The following is a 19,683-nucleotide window of genomic DNA, read 5'->3' on the forward strand; positions in this document are numbered from 1 at the left end:
AAAGCAATCTAGATTTTTGAAGCTTATACAGCACGCACTTCAAAACTCTTCAAGCCTCTTACCCATTACTCAACTCCAAAGCCACTTTCATATTTTTAGGAATGTTTTACAGAAGCACCCCACTTCACGGTGTCAAAATCTGCATTAATCTGCTTGGACGGCCGCAACAGAATGTCACAGACTGGGTGGCCTCAACCATAGAAATTTACTTTCTTGCACTTATGGAGGCTGTAAATCTAACATCGAGGCCCTGGCAAGATTGGTTTATGGTGAGACCTCTCTTCCCAGCTTATAGATGAATACCATCTTGCTATGTCTTCTCATGGCCTTTCCTCTGTGTGTGCATCACTAGTGTCTCTTCTTACAAAGACACCAGTACTATTGGATTAGGGACTCACTTTATAACCCCATTTAACTTAATTATCTCCTCAAAGGTCCTATTTCCACATATAGTCACATTGGGGGATAGGCTTCAAAATATAAATTTGGGGGATCACAATTCGGTCCATAACATCTTCCATTCTGAAGGAAAAGAACACCTACTTAATATATTGTCAGGAGGTTTAAATGAGATTGTAAATGGGAATATGTTCGTTCAATCGATCAATCTATCTATCTATCTATCTATCTATCTATCTATCTATCTATCTATCTATCTATCAATCAAGACAGAGTCTCACTCTGTTGCCCAGGCTAGAGTGAGTGCTGTGGCATCATCATAGCTCACAGCAACCTCAAACACCTGGGCTCAAGTGATCTTCCTGCCTCAGCCTCCTCAGTAGCTGGGACTACAGGTGTGCCATGACACCCAGCTAATTTTTCTATTTTTAGTAGAGTCAGGGTCTCACTCTTGTTCAGGCTGGTTTCAAACTCCTGAGCTCAAGTGATCCTCCCACTTCAGCCTCCAAGAGTGCTAGGATTACAGGCGTGAACCACCATATCCGGCCATGCGAACATGTTCTATCAGTGTCAGTTGATCAAAAGTGTTTGGGCATCAGGAAGTTGAATTTATTGAGAAATTTCTATGTATCAGATACTAAATTTGCACTTAACACGGATGCTTCCATTCTACACAATGATTTTTTTCAGAGGAGGTACTGTTGTTAGCACTATTTTACATTTGAAAAGACCAAGGCTCAGAGAGGGCAAGTAGCAGCCCAAGATGACACAGTTAGCAAAAGGCTGACAGGTCCAGGTCCAGCAAATTCTCTTCCCTGCTCACCAAGCTGCTGTACTCATGGTGATGGCCCAGACCTGCCCTGCAGTCAGCAGAGAGGGGAACTGGCAGCATTTCCCCCCAGACAGCCTCTGTGACTCTATTCACCATCGAAACAAAGCCTCTGGCATTGCCACCAACATATTTCACTCCCTATTAAGGAAAGCCGAGACAGGGCAGGCCTCTGGACACTTCATTAGGGGAACATCAGGACACATAAGGACTGTAATAAAACAGGAACTGAAGTGGGTGTCCGTAGGGAAAGGCCAGAGCCACTCATGCCTGTGCCCCTGCAGAATTTTAGAGAAGGGTGGGAGGGCTGAGGGCAGGGAGAGACAAGGCAGGAGGGATGAGACAGGGCTGCCGTGTGAGAGCAAGAGCTTTGCAGCCAGCAGGGCAGATGCAGGGTCCACATCCCAGCTGGGGCTCTCCCTGGCTGTGTGGTCCTAGACAAGGTGACTTCACTTGATGCACTGCAATGTTCCAATCTGGAAGATGGAGAGATCAGTGCTTGCTGGGCAAGGTTTTATGAGAATTAAATAATAATTTTAAAAATTAGCAGGTCAAGGCTGTGACTTTCCCATGGCTGGTCTCAATGAGCTGTAGGTTAGCGATTCTCCATTTCTGCGGTTTCTACTAGACCCCAAACCCATGTTCAGGTCAAGTGTATATAAGGCAGGGCCCAGGAAACTGCCTTTTAACCAAACACCCAAGTTAATGCTATTTGTTGTTGGTGGTGGTAGTAGATTTATTCTTTCTTTTAAACCACTTTTATGAGCTACAATAACATGTAAAAGCTATATATATTTAATATATATAACTTGATGGAAAGGGAACACTGGTATACTGTTTGATGAAATGTACATAGGCACAGTCACTATGGAAAACAGTAGGGAGGTCCGTCAGAAAATTAAAAATGGACCAACTGAATGATCCAGTAATCCCACCCTAGGTACCTTTTAGTGGGAAGATGTCCTTGCTCCACACCCAGTGAAATACCAACAGTAGAACTTAATAATGTAAGGCAATTCTTAAAAATCCTAACACACAGTGATAATGCAATGACTTTAGAATCAAGACATTTGATTCAGCATTCAATATTATGTTGCTTATGTCGGATGAAATGCATTATCATCTATGAACTTCAGTCTCCTCCCGGGTGATACAGGCAAATCACCCTAAAGAATTGTCTTAAGAATTGAGTATAATAATGCACATTAACTTCCCACCATATTTCCCATCATACAATAAGTGCTCAGTGTTATTTCTCTGATAGATTTATTTTCACCTAGCCCTTAGAAAGAACTTGTAATAAGCTCACAATTGTAGACACCCATGGGCACGAAAAATTTTTCTACCTCAATTCTGGCCTCACATTTTGTTTAATCAAGCAATTTACAGGGTGCAAAAATAATTAGTGGTTTTAAATGCTTTGATACAAGCAGGCGCTGCAATCATAATAAATCATCTCTGACATATGCCCAGCTCCTCCAAGTGACAGATGACAAACAAAAGCAGGACAAGGTCCTCCATCACAGGCAGAATCTTTGAGTTAATGGAAGAATTATTGCTTCTGAAATCCACTCCAGTCCTATTGAGGGGAACGTTCCAATTTATCAAAGCCAAATGAACATTAATTGCAGCAGTCTGGTAAGTTTTCCAGCCGCTATGACCTTCATTGAATTTTAATCCAAAACAGATAAGATTTCCTTCCACACAAGAGGAAACAACACAATTAGCTCAAAATGACAGCTAGATTGTGAAGCAGGCGCACACAAACAACACACACACACACACACTCACGCACACCCCCAGTGAAAATATTGATTCCACTTGACTTAAAATTCAACACAAAGGAGGTGGGCAGAGAGGGAAGGTAAATAAACACAACCACACATCTGCACAGCCCCTCGCTCCCCCCTTCATTCAGGACAGAAATTTCAGAGGCGGAAGCCAAGATGGAGCCGGTGGCAGGCAGTAATGGAGACAGAATTTCTGTTAACTGCTGTAATTAATGTTATGTCTCATCGGGGAGAGATTAGGATAAAACAGAGAGGGAAGGAAGAAAAAACAAGTATTATTTTGCTATTAAAGACGCCCTTGAGCTGGGGAACATTAGCAGCAGAAGTTTGAATTGGGTAATTGTTGACAGTTTCGGTGGATGTGCAGACGGGATGATTGCCACAATGGAGTGAAATACAGTTGTGTTGAACCTATACTGCAGACAGCTCTCTCAGCACCAGTGGGGGGGTGGGGGTGGGGCTTCTACTGAGTGTAGCATGCAGCCAGGGAAGAGTTAGGCAGTGTGGTATGGTGGGGACCACACACTCACACACACACACACACACACACACACACACACACACTGCCCTGAGATTTACGTGGGTGGGCCAGCTCTCTCATCTACCTGTCTTATGACACTGTGAGTCACTCTTTCAGAGCTAGAAGCATTGATTATGTGGATGACTTTGTGTGTATGTGTGTGTCTTTATCTAGATAACTTTTAAAAGAGCTTCGTTTGAGAATGAAGTCAGATATTTCTGCTTTCAACACTTGTAAATATTTGTGGCCAGGAAGAACTGGCTGCCTTCGTCCACAGTCTAGGGTCAAGACTGCCTCTAGATCACACAGAGTCTGATAATTGGATGGCGAGGGGGATGATGAGCTCCTAAAGGGCTCTTACCTGCCCTTGCTCCCTGTGAGAGAGAAAATATTACAGAGCAGACAGATCACTTGGAATCAGAAATGTATATTGAAATCTGGGACCAGACGCTGGCTTGTGTGATCTTAGAAGAGTTGTCTCGACCTTCTAGGCTTTGGAATTATCATTTGTGGAAGAGGAACAATCAGAACTGTAATACCAGTGGTATCATTGATACAACATTTGCATAAAGTGTACATGGGTTACCTCATTTTTAACTGTAGAAAGTATTATTATCACCATTTCTCAGTGGAGAAAACTGAGGCACAGAGTCAAGTAACTTAATCAATATCATACTACAAGTATGATTCTAACCCAGGCAGTTCTGTTCCACAGTCAATACTCTTTTTTGTTTCTAAACTTTTTATTTTGAAATCATTACAGACTCACAGGAAATTGCAAAGTTAGCACAGAGAGCTCTGTATAGGCTTCTCTCAGCTGGCTCAATGTTAATATTTTACGTGGCCATAATAAAATAACCTACACCTGGAAACTAACCATGATTCAATACTATCAATATTAACTAAGCTACAGACCTTATACAAATTTCACCAATTTTTCCGCTAATGTCCTTGTTTCAGTCCAGAATCTAATCCAGGATCCCACACTGCCTTTAGCTCTCACATCTCCCTAGTCCCTTTCCAGTCTGTGACAATTCCACAGTCGTTCCTGTCTCTTATGATCTTGATGCTATCGAAGAGTGCTGGTCAAACATTTTGCAAATGTCTTTCACTGGGTTTGCCTGTTGGTTTCTACTGATTAGAATAGTTACATATTTTTGGCAAGAATGCCACAGAAACAGCACCGTGCTTTCCTCAGTGCCTCGCATCAGAGGATGCAAGGTGTCAATACGCCCTTCACTGGTGATGTTCACCTTGATCGCTTGGTTAAGGTAGAGTGATCCATTGAATAGTGGATCCCAGAGAGATATGTCCACATTCTAATCCCTGAAACATTGCATATTACCTTACTGGGGGAAAAGGGTCATTGCAGATGTAATTAAGTTAAGGATCGTGGGTAGAGGAGTGCAACCTGAGTTGTCAAGGAGAGCCCTAAATCCAGTGACACGTGTCCAGTGACACTGTCTTTATGACAGTCACACAAAAGAGAAGACATAGAGGAGAAGATGATAGGGAGATGGAGGCAGAAATTGGAGTTATGTAGCCACAGACCAAGCAACACTAAGAGCTACCCTAGGCTAGAAGAGGCAAGGAAGGATTCTCCTTCACAGCCCTGGTGGGGAAGCACAGCTCTGCCACCACCTTGATTTCAGACTTCTGTTCTCCAGAACTGTGAGAGAGACTGGAGTGACAGACAATGGAGACTTGGAAGGCTGAGGGACTGGGAGGGGGATAGATGATGAAAAATTACCTAATGGGTACAATGTATATCATTTGGGTGGTGGAGCTCCTAAAAGCCCTGAGTTGACCAGTATGCAACGTATCGTGTAACAAAATTGCACTTGTATCCCATGCATTTTATATAAATTTAAAAAAAAACTATGAGAGAATAAATTTTTGTTGTTTTAAGCCCTTAGTTTGTGGCAATTTGTCACAGCAGCCCTGGAAAGCCAATACAAGTGGGATCTGCCAGATTTCTCCACTGTAAAGTCACTATTTTCCTTTTGTAATTAATAAATATCCAAGGGGTAATACTTTGAGACTCTGAAAATATCCTGTTTCCTCTCAAAGTTTCACCCATTAATTTTTGTATACATCAGTGGATCTTGGCAGTGGTAATTATTACAGTGGTGGTTGCCTAATGGTGATTTTCTGTTTCCCTCTTTCCTCCTACATTTATTAATTGGAATTCTACTGTAAGAAAGAGCAATGTCTTCTATCCCATTTATTTATTTAGTCAATTATTTGTATCAGTATTTTAAAGACAATATTCTTAATAACTCCTGCCCAATTTAGCTGAAAGAATGTTTCTGAAGGCCAAGCACAACAAAAAACCAGGAAGAATTTTTTTAAAGGCCAAAGGAAAAGACAGGGACTTTCTCTGAGCAGCATTTGAAAACACTTCATAAGCCTTTTATAAACATTTATTTCTGCCCACACCTTAAGAAGGGGATAGGTATCCCTAGCCTCACTTACAATTCAGAAGTGAGAATCAGAGAGGTTCATTAATGTGCCTCAGGGCAAACAGCAATAAGAAGAGCCACATTTTTTTTATTTCAGTATATTATGAGGGTAATAATGTTTAGGTTACATATATTGCCCTTGCCCCACCCAAGTCTGAGCTTCAAGCATGTCCATCCCCCTGTCGGTGCACATAACACTCATTATGTGTGTGTACACCCATCCCCTCCTCCCCCCTCCCATATGCCTGGCACATGATGAATGTTATTGCTATATGTGCACTTACGCGTTGATCAGTTAAAACCAACTTGATGGTGAGTACATATGGTGCTTATTTTTCCATTTTTGGAATTCTTCAGAAATCAGTAGCATTCTTATATGCCACAACAATCAAACTGAGAACCAAATCAAAAACTCAATACCCTTCACAATAGCAACAAAGAAAATAAAGTACTTAGGAATATATTTAACTAAGGAGGTAAAAGATCTCTACGGGGAGAACTACGAAACACTAAGGAAGGAAACAGCAGAGGACATAAACAGGTGGAAAACCATACCATGCTCATGTGTCGACAGAATCAACATCGTTAAAATGTCTATACTACCCAAAGTGATCTACAGGGCCAATGCAATCCCTATTAAAATACAAACATCATTTTTCACAGATAAAGAAAAAATAATTCTACATCTCATATGGAACCAGAGAAGACCCCATATAGCAAAAGCAATCTTAAGGAAAAAGGAAGAGTTGGGAGGCATCAATTTACCAGGCTTCAAACTATACTACAAGGCTACAGCAAGTAAAATAGCATGTTACTGGCACAAGAACAGGAACATTGACCAATGGAGCAGAACTGAGAACCCTTATATAAAACCAAACTCATATAGCCATCTAATCTTTGACAAAGTGATAAAAACATACACTGGGGAAAAGAATCTTTATTCAATAAATGGTGCTGGGAAAACTGGATAGCCACATGTAGAAAACTGAAACAGGATCCACATCTTTCATCTCTCACAAAAATCAATTCATGGTGGATATCAGACTTAAACCTAAGGCATGAAACTATAAGAATGCTAGAGGAAAATGTTGGAGAAACTCTTATAGACATTGGCCTAGGCAAAGAATTTATGAAAAGCTATAATTTGAATCCACATCTGTCTGTCTCCAAATCCATTATCATTTCTACAAAGCCAAGCTGCCTTCTGAAGATAGGGAAGAAGGGAAAAAGCAGAATTAATTGAAGGGTTAGGTGAAAGCTCCAACATATCCCAAACTAAGCTCACCTTCCATTTTTACTGTAGGTTGATTTGGAGACCATGAGATAGGGAGTAAACAATGTGAACGCCTCACTGCAAATGTTCACATGCCCCATTCATTTTGCATTGTTGCTAGAATACCACACAAAAGCTCCCAGGTTCTTGAAGGGAAGTAGAATATGGAACAAGAGGCTGTAGCATAGAAAGTTGGGAGTGGCCATCAAGGGGACATTCCCTGACTCTCCTGCCAACCCCTCTGTCCCTTCCCACTTCATCACTCTGTACTCTATCTCCCCTCTCCCATCCCTTCTCCAGGACCTACTGCTGCAGCCTAGTCATCTTCTCTGTGGCTCTTCTCAGATCTGTGGTGCTGGGTGTCCCTGCTTCAGGCCCTCCCTCCTGTCTCTGCTGGCTGCTGCCTGTCTGGGCTTGACCCTCCTCAGCCTACTGCTTACCCTATGACTCCACCTTCCCCTGCTCTTTCTTGGGACTGAGTTCTATGTGCCCCACTCACCCCGCTCTGTTTTCCCCTTCCCCTATCTCTGCTTCTATTGCTAAATTATTTTCTGTTTGGTTCCTGCCAATTTCCCTTTATTTTTCTGAGTCTCTCTCCCCATCCCTGGCTTCCCTTTCTCTCAGTTTCCCTTTATTTCTCTCTGTCTCTCTGGTAAATTCTATACAGCTAGTACTGAATCGTTTCTCAAATATGGGTTGATGTCTATTTTTTCCTGTCTGTGTTTCTCTCTGCCTCCCTCTGTCTATTTTATGCAGAATTTCTTGCTAAACACTCTTACTCTGCATTCTGCTTTGGCCAGAAGATTCAAAAGAACCGCCTTCTTGGTCCCCTTCCAGAGTTGCCTCTTGCCATCTCCAGGATGCCCTTGTCAACCTTTTCTCTCTGGGTTTGATCTCTGGCCCAAAATAATGTGACAGGGATGGAGAACATCCTTCTCTGGCATCATTTTCCCTACCTGTGAAAATGAGGATGGGTATATTCGATTGCTCTTTGCAACTGTTTGCATGTGTGTCCCCTAAAGGATTGCATACCCCTGCCACTGGCTCTGGGCTTGGCCATGTGATGTGTTTTGGCAGATAGAACGTGAGAGAACCCACATCTGAGCATCAGCTTCAAGAGTCATCCTCCATTCCTGCCAGCTCTCTTGCTCACTCCCTGTGTCATGGAAACCACACATCTCAGACTGGGGCTCCCCTTCAGCCAAAGCTCCAGAAGGAGAAGACAAGCAGATCTAAGCCACAGTCACTACAGCTGCTGACATGTAACATGTAGGAAAAATCAAGCATGGTTTAGCCAGTCACGGAGATTCAGGGTAGTCTGTAGAATAAACAAATGAGCTGATTCATCTAGAAGAGTTGGATTCTGCGAGGTCCAAAGTGTTTTTCAGCTCCAACATCCCAACCATATTTTATAGTTCTATTGCTTTTGGGAAAATCTCACCAAATGCTGTCGTGGGCATTATCTCATTTTGATGCTATGATTTTAGTTTTTATTTCATTTCGCAAATAACTAAACAAGAAGTTCAGTGAGGTGAAATGACTTGCCCAAATCTCTACAGCTGGTGTGTGATGATCTAAGCTTGAAACTCGGCTTCCTGACACCAATTGCCACACTCGTTCTACTTCCCAATAGTGCATACTTAAATGTTGTGGGAGAGAAGCTATGGTTTATTCTCCTTCTTTGCCCATAACCCTAGAGATCTGAAGGCTTTTAGTGAATCCTTGTTGTTTAATCAGGTTAGGGCCAAGCTACAAGGTTCATATAATTTAAATTTGTAAAATATTTGAGAAATATATATGTATAATATAAAAAAATCCCACCTCCTAAAAAAAGAAAGTACATGGGTACATGGGGTATGGTCCACGTAAAAATACTTGGAATATTTGTATTACCAAACTTCATCATGCCTGGGCAACTGAAAAAAAGCTTGGTGATCTTAATTTACAGATAAAGACACTGAGGCTGAGAAGGAAATGTGACTTGCACATGGCCATGAGGCACATAAGAGGCAGGACTGGGACACCTGAGATTCAACCATAGCTGTGTAGGGGTATGTGTAGCACATGGTTTTTCTACTGCTAGATTTTTGCCATCTTCCCATTTAAAATAATTCTTCTTAATCAGAGTCTGTTTTCCCTACTCTTCTGCTTTCTAAGGCTTTTAGGACCCACAATTTGTAATAGTTTGGCTTCATCCATCCTAGTTGTCCCAAGTGACCTTCAGTAATAATCACTTACAAATAACATAGTGATAGCACTTATTGTTATCAGTTGAATGGTACCCTCCAAAAAAGATATGCTGACTCCTAATCCCCAGTATAGCAGAATGTGACCTTATTTGGACAGAGTGTGTTTCAGAAGTAATCAAGTTATAACAAGGTCATTAGGATGGGCCCCAGTGCAATATGATTGTCTTTATATAATGGGGAAAATCTGGGCACAGAGACAGACACCCACGTGGGCTGGATGCCACGTGAAGATTGGAGTTTGCCACCACGAGCCAAGGCACTACCAGAAGCTAGGACAAAGTCCTGGAGCAGATCCATCCCTCGTGCTTTCAGTAGGGAGCATGACTCTGTCAACACCTTGATCTCAAACATCTAACTCCACAACCATGAGACTCAGTCTGTGATACTTTGTTATGGCAGCCCGAGGAAGCTGATACACTTATTAAGAGCAGAGTCATGACATTTATAAAGCCGGGACTATGTGTCAGGCTCTAGCATATTTGCTTTGTATCCTTGGGTAATTCTCACAACCCCCCTTAGGGAGGTACCTCCATCATCAACCCAACAGAGATGAGAAAGTGGAAGCGGAGAGAAAACACATGCTCCAGCCCCACCACTACTAAGCCAGTTACGGAGCAAGAATGTGAAGCTCGGGATACACAGTCCACAGTTCTTTCAAGTTAGTTACAGTCTCTGGGCCTACGTTTTCTCAGCAGGAGAATAATAATAATAATAGTGTCTACTGAATTGGGGTTACTATAAGAACTGAATGAGTTAAACGTGAATAAGCACAATAATGGTACTGGTTAGCTTTGTTATTTTTAAGATTTGCCACTGTCTTGATTATTTTGATTGTAACTTTTCTAAACAGTTATTGTTTCTTTTAACATGTGGCCCCAGAAATAAATACAGTATCTCAGTTCTTACCTAGCACTTCTGTAATTACTTGTTCAGAAAACTACTCTTTTATTAATACAACTTAAAATATAAGACCACTTTTAGCAGCCAGATCCCATAGTTGGCTTGTTCTGAGCTTCTGGTTGATTTTTTAAAAAGGTTTTTATTAAAACAAACATAATGAGTGAGATATGCAATGTTGGGGGGATGGTCACGCTTGAAGCTCTGACTCAAGGTGGAAGAGGGGGCATGGTCAATATATGTAACCTTAACATTTGTACCCCCATAATATGCTGAAATAAAAAAAAATAAAAGGTTGGTTTTTTTTTTCTTTCCTCCAGCAGATAGGATTTTCACTGTTATATTTAATAGGCAGGTAAACCACTACATGATTGAGTGATTAAATCAATGAGGAAAAATACACCACGAATTAAAAACTGCAATGGTTGGGGAAATGATCTAAAGCCATCTTTCACCGAAAACTTTAAAAAGTGTAATCCCAATACCACAAAAGTCCTTTAAACAAAGCTACCAATTGAGAATGGTAAGAATAATCTCTTCAATTTATGTGGTATTTTATAATCCTCAAGGCATTTTTCTCTATATTATTATATCATAGAGTCATAGATCAACTAAATTTGAAGCAACTACAATAGTCATCTAACTTAACTATCATTCCTCTCAAAATCCCAGTGAATGGGGCTTTCATGTTTTGTTTGCATACCCTCAGGAACAAGAAACTCACTACTCGCTTACTCAGTCTATTCTACTGATGGACAGCTCCAGTACTTTAAAAGGCTTGTCCTGCCATGCACAGGAATTTTTGGTCCCTCGGAGTCTTCCCTCATGGGGCCCCCAAGTACAAATAGGCAGTGTTTTCTTTGGGATGGTCCTTTTGAATGAAAAGTGCCCTCAGAGTTCTTTTCTTCTTCTACATCAAACCAAACATTTCTTTTCATCCCCTTTCTCAAAACATTTTTTCACCAAAAAGACCAAAGGGGAAAACAAAAGAGCCAGGATGAAAAATATTGATCTTAAACAGTTCCTATCCAATAACTCTTGGTGGAAATCTTTAAGACAAGACACACACCATATTAAAATGAAATTATATTTCTCACTGTTAAAAGGGGGGAGGGGAGGAGAGGAGGGTTATATGACCAACTCTTTGAACCACAAGTGGTGACTATTTTGGTTGAAAGTAACTTTGATCAATGCAAAAGTAAAATATATCTTGAAATGTCAACATGACAATGCCAACAGCAACAAAAAGAAATGGAAAAAAAAAAACAACAACTAAATGCAAAGAAGAAACAACAATGTCTGATCATACTTGCTAGGACATTTTTTTTTTTTTTTTTGCATTTAACCTCCTAATTGCCAGAAGCAGGTAAATTCTTCCCACTTTCTAAATAAGGAAACTGAAAGAACCTCTTTCTCTGTTCTTCCAGTTTGCATAGATAGGTCACAAACTAGGCTGGCAGAGAGAAACAGGGGTCCCTGATATCTTGTGCTGGTGAACAATGCAAAGTGTACCTACAGGATAGAAGCCACTGTTCTCTGACTCTCTGACACTACAGCCAAATCACTCAGCCTCCTCTGGGCTTTTTTTCTCCTACCCATAAACTGCTGGCATGAGCAACTCCTCTCTCCCTAGCTGACAAGTTTCCAAGTTCTATCAAGTGCTCTGAGCACCTCGAGTGAATATTCTAAATAAAAGGCACGGTGACCCTCACTACAGCTAACATTTAAATAACAGCAACTGCTTTTTGAGCACTTAGTGAATGTCAGGCCCTGCGCCACGCAGAGTTGTGCTCAAGAACATGCACTCTCAATTTGGACAGATGAGTTGGAATCCCAGCTTGAGCACTCATTGGTGATGTGGATGACCAAAATGCAAAAACCTCACTAACTCCCAGGATCCTCATCTGCAAATGAGGGACAGTAACCGTACCTATCTCACAGAGGTATCAGAACAATTAAACAGAATAATGCAGGTGCTGCACTTTGTGCCTGGAATACAGAAAATTCTCAATGATCGCGGTCATGATTTTTACCCTGCAGGGCACTTGTGAGTGTGATATAATTTGATTCTTAGAATTCTCTAAGAATTGGGGAATATGACCCCCATTTTACAAATGATGAAGGTGATATGGCCAAGGATATAAAGCTAGTGATAGAAACATTATTCAACCTTGGAGTTGACTTCCAAGCCATAACCCCCCATAAAATATCCATGGATTCCACATAAGGAGGAGTCCTTGTAAGAATTCACTCATGAATTCTTGTAATTTAAGTCAGCAACTACTACATAGAGAAGAGAAATGGCAGTCTACTATATAGATTAAAGGCAGTTTCTGGAGTCAGCCTATATAGAATGAACTATTATTTTTACCATTTAACCTCTATGTGATCAAAGCCACATCAATAGTTATTTATCAACATTTCAGGTTCCTCATCTAAGGGATAGTATCCACCTTAAGATTTGTTGAGAGGATTAAATGTGACAATGCATGTAAAACAAAATTTGGAACATTGCCTAGCATATCATAATTACTCAAAAAAATGCCAGGTATCATAATTATTTCTCTAGCTCAAACAGCAAAATAGCAGCAAAAATAAGACTAAACTCAATGTCTTCTTGCTCCTACTTTGGAGTCCTTGAAATGTCATTGCAATGATAATATTAATAGCCACTGTTACTGTGTACTCACAATGTGCTAGCCTGGATATTAGGTGCTATTCACATATTTCTTTCATTCTTTCAAAAAAAAAAACTGTGAGATTGGTATTATCAATCTCACAGAGTTTGTTTCACAGATAAGGAAACTGAGGCTCATAAACATGAAGGGCCTCACACAAAGTAAAAGTATCAAGAAGTCAGAAAGATGAGTTCAGAGGCAGGTCTGCTGAATTCCAAAGTCCTGCTTTCTTCTCTACAGGGCGCCACCTGCAGGGCAGAGGAGGGTGTGCAGCTTGTCAGGGTTAGCTGAAGCTGGAGCAGAGGACGAGACGAGATGAAGTCTATCCTCTTTTTCTGGACCAGATTCACTGAGTACCTCCTCCCTGCATCACCCTTTGGGATATTAATATTCAGGTGAAACAACCTTCTAGAACAAGGTGGATGCTTGAATCAGGCCTTAACAAGCCTACAGAGCATGCTAGTTCCACCCCAGCAGGCATGGCCTGTAGTAGGTTCCAGTGGCTGAGTGGGAGCTGGCTTCCCTGCATGGGTGGGCAGAATATTTATGCAGAGAAAAAGGAATAAAGATCACAGACTCTGGCCTCCAGACTTCTTTGAGATCTAGCTGAGTGCTTTGGGTTCCATCACAAACCATCTCATATCATCACCTAAGATGAAAACAATACGACATCCAAACAGCGTCAGAGCCATGGTTTCATGAGTAGCCATGTGACACAATTTTGGAATCTCAGGAAAAGCCTGGTCCCTGACCTGCCTTTCTGTTAGCCATAGGCAAGTCAATTAAACACACTGAGTCTCAGATTTCTCCTCTGTGAAATGGAGAGATAGATCCCAGCCACCCTGAATGCCATTTTGAGTAGATGCTTGTGGTAGGGAAAAGCAAACCTTCCTGTTCTTGCTGAACTGTCTGTGGCCAGAACAACAGGGATGGGGTGGTCAGCCTCTAGGCCAACCCCTGCTGACTGGCTGAGGGATCCCAGGCAAGTGCTAGCCTGCCTTACAACTCAGTTTACCCACCTATGAAATGGGAGGGGATGATAAGTCAGCATACCTCTCTAACTTTTCAACAGAAGTGCTCTAATAATAAAAGCAAATGCTCTTAGGTGCCCAGCTCCTTTGACCCAAGGGCTTTATGTATCTGCAGGATAAGTATTTGTATAACCATCATTTTAGAGATGAGAAAAATGAGGCACAGAGGTTAAATACTTTGCCCCAAATCCCTGAGAGAGTTATGTGCCAGTGGGGCACTTCCCACCCAGGGCCTCAGGTTCTGAGTGCCTGTCACCTTTTCTCCTTACCTCAGAGAGTGGGCAGTGTCCTTGAAGGTGTGACCCACCTCTGAGAGGATTGGGATTCCAGTGACACCTTGGAGTTCAGCATCTCCTGGACATGACTCTTATCTTTTAAGGACAGGGAGGGGACAGGAAAGATCCAGATGGCAAAGCCCTGAATGGGGGAAAGACTGGTGGACCAAAAGGTGGCAGCCTCAGGCCACTTTGGCCCGTGGACAGGGAGAGTCTGCAGGGTGCAACTTCCACGTTCCCTACTCTGCCAGCCGAATCCTGAATTTCAGGGCAGCTCAGTGACATCTAGGTCTTAGTGAGTTATTCTTTCCACACTGAACTCACTGAGCAAAAGGGAAAGGTGAGGAACACCTACAGTCCTGGGGAGGAAGTCTGATTTAGTGAGATTAACACTGAGCCCCGAGGCAGAAAAGGCAAATTTGAGGCTCATTTATAATTGAGATCATAATATCTAGGTTACTGGGTTACGGGAAGGATATATGCAAGAAAATGCTGTGCTGCAACACAGAAAACGATTAATAAATATTAGTCAAAACTGAGTTTCGCTCTCTAACATCAAAGGAAGAAGAGCAGTCACACCCCCTCGGCCCTGCCTAACACCAGGTGGTGTCCCATGCCCCGTGAGGAACTCAGCAAGTACCCTAAGATGAGGCTCACAAATTTGCACCCCAAAATTAGCATGCAGGCACCCACTTGTTTGGCATGTGCCCACATCATTTGCTAAATATATATATGTGGAAAAAGTCTATCACACTCATTCCATGAATAACACAAAGGCCTTGATTTGTTCCTCCATGTGATCAGCATGTGTAAGGTCCAAAATTAACGCTGCTGTCTGGCTGGGGTGCGTGTGTGTGTGTGTGTGTGCATTTCTCCAAAAAGAGAAAACCTCTGAGATCTTACTCAGCCCTAATCAGAATGTCTAATGCACAGTGTTAGTTGAAGAGGATCAAGGAAAAGAGACTAAAACCAAGGTCTGCTCCACTATAGAGTCTTGACAAATATTGCTGTGTGGTAAACAGAAGGAAGAAATGAGAGGTGGAGGGTAGCTCGGCTTTGTTGAGTGGCCTTATACCCATCATTTCACCCCTCTCAGCCATACGCTCTTCATGCATAGCTTGGGGGTACCATTTCCTAACCTCATGCATCTGGAAGAGCTGCACTAAAGAAGCAATGGAGGAAATAAGGTAAGAGTGGCTCTGAGGAGTGCCAAGCACCAGGTAGATGTCAAGTGTCGCTATTATCAGATCTTGTCATGAGCCCATTAGACCTTGTACTTTCTGTATACTGGATTTATATTCTGAGTTTTTTTTTTAATCTACTATGCAAAAGCCTTTAATTATAGCTTTTTAAAGAAATCATCAACATGAGCCTACTATACCTTTTAGACTACCACTCAGGTGATGTCAGCCCTGGTAACCCTCTCAGTGGAGGCAGTAGCCTCAGAGAGTTCCATGTCATGGGGCCAACAGAGCCGGATGTCCACATCACCTCGCTGTGCCCAAAACTTCATCTCTACTGTGCAGGTGATGTGCCGGGCTTTGTGCATTCTTAACAAGAGTTCAATGAGATATTTCCTATAAGTGTGCTTAGCACAGTGCTTGACACATGGTAAATACTCAAAAAATTCTTGAGAGAAAACAGGATGCACAGGACATAGTTCAGGCTTGGTAGCCAGACACACTTGGATTTGAATCCCCAAGAGCAGCTCTGTCTCTTATCAGCTGTGCAGACTTAGGGTAAGTTTTTTGTCCCTTTGCCATGGTATACACGGTCATAAGGTGAGGGTAGTGGAGGGCTTCTGTGGACCACTGTGCTGGCTATGTCCAGCTGGGCTCCAGGGGTTGCCACGTGGCCGTTGTGAGGGTTAAAGCACCTGACTCATCATGGGCACTGGGGAAAGGGCAGCCCATTCCAGTTTTATCCCAATTTGCTTGTTCAGTCATTCTTGGAATGGCCAGTTGTACTTTGGAGCACTGAACCTCAGCCCTCAGCGAAGCAGGCCAAGCACGTGACAGATGTTAAACAGCTCTTCCCAGAGATGTCAGCCAAAAGGCCGAGGAGTTGGAGACCCTTTATTTTCTTCTCCGAAGCACAATTAGTTTGTCACAGCTGACAGATGATGGACGGGTAGGCGTCAGTCCGAGAGACACCACGGAGTCCATCTGATTTGGTGTTTATCATTCTAACCTCTTGCACTTGGCTCTCTCCCTCCATCTCCTGACAATTCCCGCCTCCCTGCGTCTCTCCACCTCACTGCCCTCCCAGCCCCCGCCCCAGCCCCACGCACTCACCATCACAGAGACGTGGAGGATGTGCATCTGCTCTTCGACAATCTCCGAGGGCTCCTGGAGCGTGGGGGCGGTGGCCCGGGCCAGCTGCCCAGAGCTGCTCATGGAGACGTGGAAGTACAGGGTGCCGTTCTCCAGCCACTGCTGTCTCCAGTGCACCAGGGAGATGTCCGCCGCCGTGCCAGACATCTCTGCAAGACAAGACCCAAGGCGCCGGGTGAGCTGCGTGCCTGGGCTCGGAGCTCCGGAGAGGAAACAAGCCGTGCATACTCAGGCTCTCAGAAGGCAGCTACTTCGTGCTCACATCAAGTCTACCGGCAGGGGATCGTCGCCTCCATATAGATGGGTCAACTGTGACCAAGACTCACCCCAAGTAACAGACAGCAGAGGCAGGGTTTGAACTCAGGTCTGTTGGGGGCCCTTTTACAAGCACTGCACATGATAAGGCAATTCGTTCTACGACAACAGGGGAATGAAACTAAGGGTGAAAATGCTTCCATCCTCCTGAGGCTCTGGAACTAGGAGGAGGAGGAGGGAAGAAATCTGTGAGAGGAGTCAGAGTTTAGAGTGTGAATTCTCTAGAAGCGGAGCTGGAAGTACTCATCATGGCAGAACCTCAGAGCTGAAAAGGCCCAAGAGCAGCATCTCAGCACAGGTACCTCAGTGTCAACCGGCACAGGATCGGAGCTGGACAAGAGGGTTGTTCTGAGCCTGTTTCTCCTGCTTCAACGAGCGAAGCTCCTTTTTTTTTTTTTTTTGTAGTATACATAATGCACTCTCAAGAAAGAGAACGTTGGCACAAAGGATTCCATGACTTAAAAATACTTGAAAAGCCACTGCCCCATCCCAACGTTCTCATACAACCAGTGGGGAGTTAGGACTTTCTCATAAATTATAAAGTCAGATCTCCTGACTTGAAGTTTCTATCTCTGATCTCTATGCTGTTCTTCCCTCTATAAATACAGTTTTGAAATAATTATCATTGAAATAATAATTATAATCAAGACTATCATACCAATAGTCTCCTATTAGGTAAGAAGGGTGATAGCATAAGGTGCCAGAAGTGTCACCACACTGGGATGATACAGTCTTTCCATAGTACCTTCTCCTAAAGGGATGAGCCCATGGAAATGTCCTAGGACAAGGCCTATCAGTGCATCCTATGAATAAAAGGGGAGGGTAGTGGATTCTTGGAGAATTACGGAGGTCTGCACTCAAATTAGAGTTACAACAGGAGACAAGTAGCCTTAGCAGCATCTAAGGCTTGGAACTTTAGATCCCCATCCCAAGACACAGAAGTAATCTTGAGACTGAATTCCTGAAGTCCCCGAAGACCACGAGTGCATTCACACACACCCTTGGGGAGGACTGATGGGCAAGCTGAGTTAGAACTTCTCCTTACCCAGTCATCTCTCCCCATGTCCCACTGCAGCCCCTGTCACATCTGGTGAAATGAATGAAAAAGAGTCACCTTGAAGAGATGAGGAGATAATACCTGCCCGCTAAATTCCATCGAATTTTTTGATATTGTCCATTCCCAATAGACTCTTGCATTTTAAGGCTCACAATAAAAAATCCTTAGGAGAAGAGTATCTGGCTCTTGGTATATGCTTTAAAAAAGTTGGCTATGAATTTTTAAGTTAGCTATTCATTTATTATTATCAACATTATTATTAATAGGGACAGGATCTAATTCACCCTTCAGATGCTCTGGGAGAAAAAAAATCCTTGAGCCATCCTTAACTGCTTGCCTTCTCTCCCACTCCACAGCCAGTTCATCAGGAAATCCTTCAAAAATTGTCTAAAACTCAGTCCTTTTCTGCACCTCTACTTCAGCCACTTGGGCCAACATCCCAAGCTTATCTCACCTGGTTTGCTGCAAGGGGCTTCTCTCCTTCCACCCTTGCCCCTCTGGCCATTCCTAACCAGGATCCCAATGAGTCCTGCCACAGCAGAAGTCATCTCATATAGCTCTCTGTCCTCTCATGGCCTCCTACCTCCAAGTAAAAGACAAAGCGGCCAGAACATAGTAAGTTATTAGTCCAGGTGGACACATACCTGGGCTTCCCTTGCTGCTCAAAGAGTTAAACAGGGCTGGAGAGAATCACAAAGTTTCATCAGCTCTTAGAACATGGGCCCCAAACGGTCCACTGTGGTGCCCAGCGGGAGAACATTGGCTAGGTGACCAGTCTGTGAAGCAGGTGTCTTCCCAGCACCTTCTTCTCTCCCAGGCTGGGGGGATCTGCTTCCCCCAGCACCCCACCTCCCAGCCTCTGCAGCTGAGGCCTTGGCAGTAGCTTCTCTGGGCTGCCAGCCAGCTGGGCCAAGGCGAGGTGAAGACATTATGATAAACGGCCTGGCTCAGCACCTCGCTCATTTTTCTCTTGGTGCATCAAAGCCCAAAACCAGAGGCCCGGGGAACCGAGGGCTGACAGTTGCTACTAGAAATAGTGGGTTCTAATTCAGCAGCTCTGTGTGCTGCTGGCTGGGCAGGCACATAATGTGCTGAGTCCCTGGAATGGCACCAGAAGAAAGCTCCAAGGTAGGCCACCTCTGATTGACACAGCCTGGCACAGACGGAGACAGAGGAAGCAGAGGGACACTGGCAGAAATCTGAGCTCTTTCCTCCTAGTGTTCCCATCAGCCTGTGCCTGAAACCCCACCATTAAAGAGGCTTCTTCAGATTGGGAAGCAAAGGGTCACAGGTTAGTGACTTGTTTAAGTTCCCTGTTGAATACATACCCAGCTGGACCCAGTGGGTCTCCAGTCCACACAGAGCTCTACCACGCCAGTTGCACTTACAACATCTCCTTTTCCTTGACTATATTAGCCCATGAACCCAAACTAGATTGAGCTCTTTGTTTGCTACTGCAACGAGTGCACCGTCAGCAGACAGTAAACGTTAAATGATAATAACAGTGTGTGAAACACAGTAAATATTGAATCACAGAGAATAGCTCTGGACTTACTCTATTACAAAGAAAAGAAA

The 19,683-nt window shown here is 43.2% G+C and overlaps 1 protein-coding gene across 3 annotated transcripts in view; it reads right to left on the reverse strand.

Moving 5' to 3' along the window:
* Positions 1-19,683, reverse strand: part of ASTN2 (astrotactin 2) — an 852,746-nt gene that overhangs the window by 718,417 nt on the left and 114,646 nt on the right. For all 3 annotated transcript variants that reach the window (XM_012768786.3, XM_012768785.2, XM_012768780.2), the window contains exon 2: positions 16,698-16,885. In XM_012768786.3, the coding sequence (XP_012624240.1) occupies positions 16,698-16,885 (188 nt within the window). The remainder of the gene's footprint in view (positions 1-16,697; positions 16,886-19,683) is intronic.

This window comes from Microcebus murinus, chromosome 12, assembly GCF_040939455.1.
Source record: "Microcebus murinus isolate Inina chromosome 12, M.murinus_Inina_mat1.0, whole genome shotgun sequence".
Taxonomy (NCBI): Eukaryota; Metazoa; Chordata; class Mammalia; order Primates; family Cheirogaleidae; genus Microcebus; species Microcebus murinus.